Here is an 11796-nt window from a genome sequence, read left to right as displayed (position 1 = left end):
CCTGCCCTAACTCACTGAAACTGAGAGGTGAGGTAGGACCTCCGTGACTCATGAGCACTTAACCCAGGGAGGAGATCTGGGAGCAGCATATTTCCTGTTTCCAGTGTCCCTGTTGAGCCAGTTATGGACGCATTTGCATTTTGGTTGGGAAATTATTGGACAGGCCAATTTTAGGCAGCTCCACTTCCCCCTGGGTGGGGCGTCCAGCCCTATAAAGAGGTCCTCTGCTGCACGACTGCCATCCGCCTGGGACTCAAGTCCTGATCTACTTTGGAGAACCTACCTGGTAAGTCTGATTTCTTGAGTTCATCTGTTGTTTGGTGCTCTCAAATGTTGAAGTTAGTCTGGAGACAGCAAGTTTGGTGGCTCCAAAGGCATGGCCGTGGGTTTGATGCTACTTAGGTGATAGAAACTTAGACTTGGGGCACAATGGTATCCTGTTTTCACTTGTCTTCTGGTAGATAGTTTGATGTCCTGTATGGAAAAGAAATTAACAGGGAAGGTATGATATAAAGAAGAGGGAAGACCAAAGTATTTTTCTCTCTTCTCTATCTTTTTGGTGTCCCTTTCCTTCTGCTGAGATTTCGAAGGCTTGTGTCTCAGAAGGTGTAAGGCCCTTGCCTTCTTCCTGACGGCCGTTTGCTCGGTACCTAAGTCAGCCTATTGGGCCCTCAGGGGAGATCACGATGATAGCAATTGCCAGTAAGCTTGCCCAGGATTTCAGAACTTGTGACGACCTTTCTTGAAGATGTTATTTTCATACAAATAACGTGACTTGGTTCTTTCAAGCAGAGATATTTTCTGGGAAAATATCATATGAGGAAAGACATGGTTTTCTCAGGACTGGTGAAGCAAATTGCTAAAGAGGAAGGGGGACGCTGGAAAGTGCTAAAAAGGGAGTTCAGAGATGGCAGCATGATCTTGGAGGTGGAGAGGGAGCGTCTCTTCATACTATATAATCCTTGTAGTAGAAGAGAAATCTCTCTCTATACGAGTCCCTTCTTGTGAACACTGTCTATAATTTCTTTCAGATACTGAGACTCCAGCAAGATGTCTTATCAACAGCAGCAGTGTAAGCAGCCCTGCCAGCCACCTCCTGTGTTTCCACCTAAGTGCCCAGAGCCATGCCCACCGCCAAAGTGCCCCGAGCCGTGCCCACCCCCAAAGTGCCCCGAGCCGTGCCCACCTCAGCAGTGCCAGCAGAAATGCCCTCCTGTGCAACCCCCTCCACCATGCCAGCAGAAGTGCCCACCCAAGAGCAAGTGACAGCTTCAGCATCCATCAGGATCAGGAAAAGACAAGGACAATTGGCTCACCTCGTTCCACAGCTCCTCCTTCACCTTCTCTTCAAAGCCTGCCTGGATACAGAAGGGGCTTCTCCCTCCTTCAGCCTGTAAAACGCCTGTGTGATTCCTGACAGCAAAAGGGTTCCGTCCTGAGGCTGTTACACTGCTGCTCTCCGGGAGGTAGCTGAGAAAGGGTGGTCCTCAGCTGTGCCGGCATCCCAGAGCTTCAGAAGAAAGAACAGCAGCTGTCTTCCTGGTGCCAGCTGAGGATTCTCTCGATGTCTTCTGTGTCTGTCTGTCACCTGGGCAGGGGTTTGCATCACCTGGGCAGTTGTTACTTTTCTTCCATTTCCTGAATAAAGTGCAACATTTTCTGTGACGGGATCAATATTGTCTTCCTTTGAAAATCTGCTTGTTGGCAAGATCATATCACCCTTTTGGGTTTCTTGCTATTTTTCTTTGTTCCAAAGCTCACGTCTCACAATCAGTGTTATCTGGGTTTGGGGCCATATCAAACATTATTTCTACGTCGTATCCAATCCATTTTGTTTTCCTCATTTATTGTTTGATTGATTTAGTCACAAACTGTCTAACTCCTCAAGATTTCAATCTCTCTACTACAAAGTGGGTAAAGTCCTTTTGACAATCCCAGCGTGTCTTCGGCATGAAATTGAACGGTAAATTAGTTGCCCCAACGCCAGACACATATTAGCACTCGGTAAGGCATCAGAGCATCCTTGTCTCCGTCATCATCAACAACCTCATCGTCACCCTCACCGTCACCACGACCACGTTTGCTGCAGCAGGAAAGGGGCTCAGACATAACCAGGGTAGGAAAGAAGAAGATTCTGAAACTTTATTACTCTCTCATATTCTGTTGTTCTCTTTTTTTCTGAAGTACTCTATTTTTTATGTGATGTTGCAGATGAAGAGCTTTTCGGGGAGTAGTGGAGTATTCTTCATAAAATCATAGGCGTTCTGAAACCATGGGGATCACAGGAGAAAGACAAGTAATACGGGTCTTTACAAGGGAAAGTGCTGCCTCCTCTCCATGTGAACCACCTGCTCTTCTCACTCCCACCACCCGCCAAATGTCAGGGTCCCATCTTGTATGTTCACCTCTGTAATTCCTTACTTCAAGCTTCTGACCTCACGTTTTAAGAATATTGGGGTTACATGTTTGTTTAGATTGCAAAGCTACTGTTGTTATGTACCTTGTTTTCGAAGTGCTCAGCCTATTAGTCCGCTAAGCTGCAGAAACAGGTATACGTTCCTTATATATATCCTTTCTGTCTTCCCGAGTGTCCACACACAGAATTGTTACTTGAGATCACACACACACTCTCTCTGATAAATGTAGCATTATTCAAAAAGAGGCAAAGTCTTCCTCTCAAATCCTAGTATCTTTAGTCATTTTAAAATTAAGCGGATCTTCCTCTGTCCACATTCTCCACTCAGAAAGCTAGAGGTAATGGACTCCAAGATGATGAAGCTGCTGGTGGAAGGAGCGTCCCAAACGACTTACTGCTCCACCTTCATCAGAATGTGACCTGAATGAAAAATAAATATCGATATTTGAGAGTTGTTTCTACTTTAGACAGAGTTGTTCTTTAATTAGTTTTGAAGTGGGGTCCTACCCTAACAAACCTCCACTGTGTGCCATAGACTTAGGAGTCTGCAGGTGGTTGGCAAGGAAACTGATATTGGAAATTGTAAATATGGTCCTACTTGCTACTCAATGGCAAACCTTTGCTAAAATGGCTACTTTGAAGTCAGTCCAAATGTTGATTATGTGTTGTATTCAGCAGGGTGTTTCAACAGACGTATGTTCAGGAAACCATCTTCTAGTCTGCAATCCAAAAATGGAAAGAAAAATGTAGAGCCCAGAAAGCCAAAGTCTTGTAGAATTAGAAGAGTTGGTGCTCGTGAGCCCCACGAGGGAGCAATGAGATGTGAAAAGGTGTCAAACTTGAAGCTCACTCTCAGTTGACTGTAACAACACAGAAAAGAGGCAGAAGTCTGTAGTCTTTCCACTTGTTGAGCCAGATAGTATCTGGTAGCTCCATTAGGTTCAGAGAAAGGCAGCAAAATCAATCAGGCCTGAGAATTACCTCTAGGAAAGGATCTGAGTCTGTCCGCCCAATTATAGAAATGACTGGAGGAATGAAACGTATCAGACGCCTCGTACGTTTTTGATGGAATTGGTGACTAAATAAACTACGAGCCGAGACCACAAAGACTTCGTTTGTTCAAGAATGGAAACAACATTCCAACCCTCCTGTCCCCACTTTCCACACCACCCATTTCCGATTTGGTCAGTGCAGTTAACAAACGGGAGTTCCCTTTAGCGGGGTGGATACCAGGGCCACAGAGAATACTGGCTGAGGCATTCTCTCCCAGAGAATAGGATCAGAACCTAATAAAGGCAAGAAGGAGAAGGAATGCAGAGAACCTCCAAGTCTGTTTCCCTTTTGTTTGATGGTTCTTCTCTTTCATCTTTTCCTCCAGCTTGATCAAGGTATAATACACAAATAAAAGTGTGTATATTTAAAATGGACAATGTGATGTTTTGACATACTCGTACTTTTTGAAAGGATTACCACAATCTGGTTTATTAACACATCCATCACCTCACATATTTATGTGTGGTGTGTGTGTGTGTGTGAGTGTGTGACGAGAACGTTTAAGGTCTACTCTCTTAGCCAATATCAAGTACCCAGCACAGTGTTACTAACTGTAGTCACCAGGCATTACATTACAAGCCCCAGAGCTTACTTATCTCATCACTGAAGACCAACGTCTCGGCATTACCTCTTCCCCTCAGGCTCTGGAAACCATCATTCTACTTTCTGTTTCTATGAGTTCAGCATTTTCAGAGTCTTCAGGTAAGTGATACCATACAGAATTTGTCTTTCTCTGTCTGGCTCATTTCACTTAGCATAATGTCCTCAAGGTTCATCCATGTTGTTCAAAATGGAAAGATTCCCTTCCTTCTCAAGGCTGAATACGCTACCATTACATATACTTTATATATATATATATATATATATATATATATATATATATATATGTGTGTGTGTGTGTGTGTGTGTGTGTGTGTGTGTGTGTGTGTGTGTGCATACATATATATATATATATATATATACACACACACACACACACACTCACCACATCTTCATTCGTTCACCTGTTCATGGACTCTTGATTGTTCCCATATCCTTGCTATTTTTATTAACGCTGCAAGGAATGTGGGAGTGCCGATGTCTCTTCAAGGTATGATTTTATTTCCTTGACTATATAGTCACAAGTGGGATTGCTGGATCATACAGTAGTTCTAGGTATAATTCTTTGAGGAACCTCCAGACTATATTCCATGGTGGCTGTACCAATTTACCCTCTCATCAACAGTGTTCAAGGGTTCTCTTTTCTCTACCTCCACGCCGACATTTGTTTTATCTTATCTTTTTGACAGTAGTCATCTGTTAGGTGTGAGGTGATATCTCATTGTGATCTTGATTTGCATTGCTCTAATGATTAGTGATGTTGGGAACCTTTTCACTGCTATTGAGTTGTATAAGCTCCTTATATATTCTGGATACTAACACCTTATCAGATATGTGGTTTGAAAATTTTTCCATTCCGTTCATCGTTTTTTCATTTGTTAATTTCCTTTTCTTTGCTGATGATTTTTTTTTTTATTTTTTGTGGTCATGTTGGTTTATAACATTGTGTAATTTCAGGTGTATATTCTCATATTTCACTTTCTGTATAGGCTCCGTTGTGTTCACCACCGATAGTCTGGTTTTTCTCCGAAACCATACATTTACACCTCTATAGCCTTTTTGCCTTCCCCCCCACCCTCACCCTCTGGTAACCTCTAATCTGTTCTCCTTATCTATGTGTTTGTTTAACTTCCACATAGGACTGAAATCACATGGTGTTTTCTTTCTCTATCCGGCTTATTTCCTTTAGCATAATACCCTAAAGGTCCATCCATGTTGTCCCAAAGTACATGGTTTTGTCTTTTTTATGGCTGAGTTGTAGTCCATTGTGTATTTATACCACATCTTCTTTATCTATTCATCCCTTGATAGGACTTAGGTTGCTTCCATGTCTTGCCTGTTGTGAATAATCCTGTGATGAACATAGAGCTGCATAAATCTCGTTGAATTGTTAAAATCATATTCTTTGGATAAATACCCAGTAGTGGGATAGCTAGGCCATGTGGTATTTCTATTTTTAATTTTTTGAGAGATCTCCTCACTGTTTTCCACAGTGGCTGCACCACTAGTATGCATTCCCACACAGCTAATCTTTGGCAAATGAGCCAAGAGCATACAACAGAGAAAGGTAAGTCTTTTCGTAAATGGTATTTGCAAAACTGGACAGCCACATGTAAAAGACTGAAAGTACAACGTTACCTTACACCATATACAGAAATTATTTCAAAATGGTTTAAAGACTTGAATGTAAGTCCAGAAACCATCAAGCTCTTTGAAGACCTTACAGACAGTACACTCTTTGATTTCAGTCTTAGGAATATCCTTTTGAATACCATCTCTGCTCAGGCAAGGGAAACAAAAGAAAAAATAAACAAATGGGGCCACATCAGATTAAAAGGATTCTGCGTGACAAAGAAAACTATCAGCAAAACGGAAAGACACCCCCCCCAACTTGGCGGAAATATTTGCAAATCATATATCCGAGAAGGAGTTAATTTCCAAAAATGTAAAGGACTCATAGGACTCAACATCAAAAAAGTGAATAACCTGATCGAAAAATGTATAGAGGATCTGAACAGACTTTTTTTCAAAGAAGATATACAGATGGCCAACAGGCACATGAAAAGATGTTCCACAACCCTAATTATTAGAGAAATGCAGACCAAAACTACAATGAGATTTTACCTCATACTTGTAAGAATGACTATAATTGACAAGGCAAGAAATAAGTGTTGGTGAGGATATGGAGAAGAAGGTACCCTTAAACATTGTTGGTTGTCTTTCATTTTGTTGATGTTTTCCTTTGGTGTGCAGTCTCACTTTATCTTTACTTTGTTCATTCTGCTTTTACTGTCCTGTCTATAAAATCACTGCCAAGACTGATGTCAAGAAGCTTTTTCCAAATTTTATTCTAGGTTTTTTATGATTTTAGGTCTTATATTTAAATATTTAATCCATTTTGAATTAATTTTTGTAAATGGTATAAGATAGGGACTCAGTTGTATTATTTGGCATGTGGCTGTCCAGTTTTCTCAACACCATTTATTGAAGAGATTATCTTTTCTTCATTCTATGTTCTTGACATCCTTGTCAAGGATTAGTTGACTGTTTATGCTTGGTTTTCGTCCGGCCTCCGTACTGTGTTCCAGCGGTCTGTGTGTCTGTTTTACGCCAGTACCATACTTTTGTGTTAGTATAGCTTTCTAACATAGTTTGAAATCAGGATGTGTTATACCTCCAGCTTTGTTCTACTTCCTCAAGATTGCTTTGGCTGTTTGGGTTTTTTTGTGGTTCCAAACAAATTTTAAGATTCTTTTTTCTATTTCTGTGGATAATACCAGTGGAATTCATAGAAATTGTATTGAATCTGTCAATCAGTTTGGGTAGTATGAACATTTTAACAATATTAATTCTTCCAATCTTTGAACACTGGATATCTTTCCATTTATATCTGTCTTCTTCACTTTCTTTTATCCTTTCTTATTGTGTTCATTGTCCAGGTCTTTTACGTCCTTGGTTAAATTTAGCCCTAAAGATTTTATTGTTTTTGATGCTATTGTTTTCTTAATTTCTCTTTCTGATAGTTCGTTGTAAGCGTATAGGAACACAACTGAATTTTGTCTATGGAATTTGTATCCTGAAACCTTCTGAAGTGTTTACCAGTTCTAATGTGTTTGGAGTGGAGTCATCAGGGTTTTGTATATAGAAGATCACGTTATCTGAAATCCGAGGCAATTTTCCTTCTTCCTTTCCATCTGGATAACTTTTTTTTTTTTTATTATTGATGTTTTAATGGTTTCTAACATTGTGAAATTTTGGGTTGTACATTTTTGTTTGTCCATCACCCCATATGTGACTCCCTTCACCCCTTGTGCCCACCCCCCACCCCCACTTCCCGGGTAACCACAGTCTAGTTTTCTCTGTCCATGTGTTGGTTTATATTCCACATATGAGTGAGATCATACAGTGTTTGTCTTTCTCTTTCTGGCTTATTTCACTTAACATAATACGCTCCAGGCCCATCCATGTTGTTGCAAATGGGACAATTTTGTCTTTTCTTATGGCTGAGTAGTATTCCATTGTATATATATACCACATTTTCTTAATCCAATCGTCAGTCGAGGGACACTTAGGTTGCTTCCACTTCTTGGCTATGGTGAATAATGCTGCAATGAACATAGGGGTGCATAAGCCTCTTTGGATTGTTGATTTCAGGTGCGTTGGATGGATTCCCAGTAGTGGGATGGCTGGATCATAGGGCATCTCTATTTTTAATTCTTTGCGGAATCTCCATACCGTTTTCCATAGAGGCTGCACCAATTTGCATTCCCACCAGCTGTGTATGAGGGTTCTTGTTTTTCCACATCCTCTCCAACATTTGTTGTTTTTTGTCTTGGTGATTATAGCCATTCTAACGGGCGTGAGGTGGTATCTTAGTGTTGTTTTGATTTGCATTTCCCTGATGATTAGTGATGTTGAGCATCTTTTCATGTGCCTATTGACCATCTGTATATCTTCCTTGGAGAAGTGTCTGTTCATTTCCTCTGCCCATTTTTTGATTGGGTTGTTTGTTTTTTTGTTGTTCAGTTGTGTGAGTTCTTTATATATTATGGAGATCAACCCCTTGTCAGATGTATGTTTTGCAAATATTCTCTCCCAGCTGGTTGATTGTCTGTTCATCTTGATTCTGGTTTCATTTGTCTTATAAAAGCTCTTTAATCTGATAAAGTCCCATTTGTTTATTTTTTCTTTAGTTTCCCTAGTCTGGGTAGGCATGTCATCTGAAAAGATTCCTTTAAACCCAATGTCAAATAGTGTGTTGCCTATATTTTCTTCTATGAGTTTTATAGTTTCAGGTCTCACCTTCAGGTCTTTGATCCATTTTGAGTTAATTTTTGTGTATGGCGATAGCACATGGTCCACTTTCATTCTTTTGCATGTGGCTGTCCAGTTTTCCCAACACCATTTATTGAAGAGACTTTCCTTTCTCCATTGCATGTCCTTAGCACCTTTGTCGAAAATTAGCTGTCCGTATATGTGTGGTTTTATTTCTGGGCTTTCAATTCTGTTCCATTGATCTGTGTGTCTGTTTTTGTACCAGTACCATGCTGTTTTGATTACTATTGCTTTGTAGTATGTTTTGAAGTCAGGAATTGTGATGCCTCCTGCTTTGTTCTTTTTCTTTAGGATTTCTTTAGCTATTCGGGGTCTTTTGTTGCCCCATATAAATTTTAGTATTCTTTTTTCTATTTCTGTGAAGAATGTCATTGGGATTCTGATTGGGATTGCATTGAATCTGTAGATTGCTTTAGGTAATATAGACATTTTAACTATGTTTATTCTTCCAATCCACGTGCATGGGATATCTTTCCATTTCTTTATGTCATCGTGGATTTCCCTCAATAATGTCTTGTAGTTCTCATTGTATAGGTCCTTCACCTCCTTGGTAAGATTTATTCCTAGGTATTTTATTCTTTTTGATGCAATTGTAAATGGTATTATCTTTTTGAGCTCTCTTTCTGTTAGTTCATTATTAGCATATAGAAATGCAACTGATTTTTGTAGATTGATTTTGTACCCTGCAACTTTGCTGTAGTTGTTGATTGTTTCTAACAGTTTTCCAACAGATTCTTTAGGGTTTTCTATATATACAATCATGTCATCTGCAAATAGTGAGAGTTTCACTTCTTCGTTACCTATTTGGATTCCTTTTATTCCTTTTTCTTGCCTAATTGCTCTGGCCAAAACCTCCAGTACTATGTTGAACAGGAGTGGTGAGAGTGGGCAGCCCTGCCTCGTTCCTGTTCTCAGAGGAATGGCTTTCAGTCTTTCCCCGTTGAGTATGATGTTAGCTGTGGGTTTGTCATATATGGCCTTTATTATGTTGAGGTACTTTCCTTCTATTCCCATTTTATTGAGAGTTTTTATCATAAATGGATGTTGTATCTTGTCAAATGCCTTCTCTGCGTCTATTGAGACGATCATGTGGTTTTTATTCTTTGTTTTGTTGATGTGATGTATCACGTTGATTGATTTGCAGATGTTGAACCATCCCTGCTTCCCTGGTATAAATCCCACTTGATCACGGTGTATGATCTTTTTAATGTATTGTTGTATTCGGTTTGCCAATATTTTGTTGAGGATTTTTGCATCAATGTTCATCAGTGATATTGGCCTGTAATTTTCTTTCTTTGTATTGTCTTTGTCTGGTTTTGGTATCAGGGTGATGTTGGCCTCATAGAATGATTCAGGAAGTGTTCCATCTTCCTCTATTTTTTGGAATAGTTTGAGGAGGATGGGTATTAAATCTTCTTTGAATGTTTGGTAAAATTCACTGGAGAAGCCATCTGGTCCTGGACTTTTATTTTTTGGGAGGTTTTTGATTACTATTTCAATCTCTTTACTTGTGATTGGTCTATTCAGATTCTCCATTTCTTCTTGGTTCAATTTTGGGAGGTTGTATAAGTCTAAGAATTTATCCATTTCTTCTAGATTGTGCAATTTGTTGGCATATAATTTCTCATAGTATTCTCTTATAATCCTCTGTATTTCCATGGTATCCGTTGTAATTTCTCCTCTTTCATTTCTAATTTTATTTACTTGAGCCTTTTCTCTTTTTTTCTTAGTTAGCCTGGCTAAGGGTTTGTCTATTTTGTTTATCTTCTCGAAGAACCAACTCTTTGTTTCATTAATCCTTTCTACTGTTTTTTTGGTCTCAATATCATTTATTTCTGCTCTGATTTTTATTATTTCTCTCCTTCTGCTGGCTTTGGGCTTTGTTTGTTCTTCTTTTTCTAGTTCTGTTAGGTGTAATTTAAGGTTGCCTATTAGGGCTTTTTCTTGTTTGTTCAGGTGGGCTTGTATCGCTATGAGTTTCCCTCTCAGGACCGCTTTTGTTGCATCCCATATGGTTTGATATGGCATGTTATCATTTTCGTTTGTTTCCAGATAGTTTTTGATTTCTCCTTTAATTTCATCAATGATCCATTGGTTGTTCAGTAGCATGTTGTTTAATCTCCACATTTTTGTCACTTTCCCAGTTTTTTTTTTCATGGTTCATTTCCAGTTTCATAGCCTTATGGTCTGAAAAGATGCTTGTTATGATTTCAATCTTCTTAAATTTATTGAGGCTTGCTTTGTTTCCCAACATATGGTCTATCCTAGAGAATGTTCCATGCGCGCTTGAGAAGAATGTGTAGTCAGCTGTTTTTGGGTGGAGTGCTCTGTATATGTCTACTAGGTCCATCTCGTCCAGTTTTTCATTTAAGTCTAATATTTCTTTATTAACTTTTTGTCTGGATGATCTATCCATTGCTGTAAGTGGGGTGTTAAGATCCCCTACTATTATTGTGTTGTTGTTGATTTCTCCTTTTAGGTTTGTTAATAGTTGTTTTATGTACATTGGTGCTCCTATGTTGGGTGCATATATATTTATAAGGGATATGTCTTCTTGATGGAGTGTCCCTTTTATCATTATATATTTCCCTTCTTTGTCTTTCTTAACCTGTTTTATCTTGAAGTCTACTTTGTCTGATATGAGTATGGCAACACCTGCTTTCTTTTGTTTGCCATTAGCTTGGAGTATTGTCTTCCATCCTTTCACTCTGAGCCTGTGCTTGTCTTTAGCGCTAAGATGTGTTTCCTGAAGGCAGCATATTGTTGGGTCTTGCTTTTTAATCCATCCTGCCACTCTGTATCTTTTGATTGGAGAGTTCAATCCATTTACATTTAGGGTAATTATTGAAATATGAGGGCTGAATTTTGCTGTTTTGTCACTTATTTTCTGGTTCTTTTGCATTTCCTTTGTTTCTTGTCCCATTTGTTTTGGACTGCCAATTCAGTTTGGTTGTTCTGTCTTATGATTCTTCTAGTTTTCTCTTTGTTTATCATATGTGGTTTTAATTTGATTATTTGTTTAGTGGTTACCTTGAGGTTTGGGCAAAAAATCTTGTGTATGAGATAGTCCATTATCTGATAGCCTCCTATTTCCTTATACTAAGTCAATTGAGTCACTTTCCTCTTCCCCTTCTAAGTTGTTCTTGTTATACCTTATTCTATCTTGTGTTGTGGCTGTGTGTTTACAGTGATGAGGTTAAATTTATTTTTGGTGAATTTCTTCCTTTGATCTTTGAGTTTAGTATTTAAGTGGTTGCTAACCTATTCCGGTAAAGATCTACTATTTCTCTGATTTTGTCTACCTACTTTTCTCCTTACTCCAAGCTTTGTGTTCCCTTTCTCTTCTTGTTTTCAGGCCTGAGGGCCTTCTTGAGTATTTCTTGTAGTGGGGG

The 11796-nt window shown here is 39.2% G+C and overlaps 1 protein-coding gene across 1 annotated transcript; it reads left to right on the top strand.

The window, feature by feature from the left end:
* The first annotated feature begins 1050 nt into the window (after positions 1 to 1050).
* LOC131402849 (small proline-rich protein 2E) lies at positions 1051 to 1266 on the top strand. Its single transcript, XM_058537368.1, has one exon. It carries the CDS (start codon positions 1051 to 1053, stop codon positions 1264 to 1266), a length of 216 nt encoding a protein of 71 aa, XP_058393351.1.
* Positions 1267 to 11796: the final 10530 nt, after the last annotated feature.

The sequence above is a fragment of the Diceros bicornis genome, chromosome 4 (assembly GCF_020826845.1).
Source record: "Diceros bicornis minor isolate mBicDic1 chromosome 4, mDicBic1.mat.cur, whole genome shotgun sequence".
NCBI lineage: Eukaryota > Metazoa > Chordata > Mammalia > Perissodactyla > Rhinocerotidae > Diceros > Diceros bicornis.
Note: the sequence above shows the minus strand (reverse complement) of the source record. Positions and strands in the feature narration are given on the sequence as shown.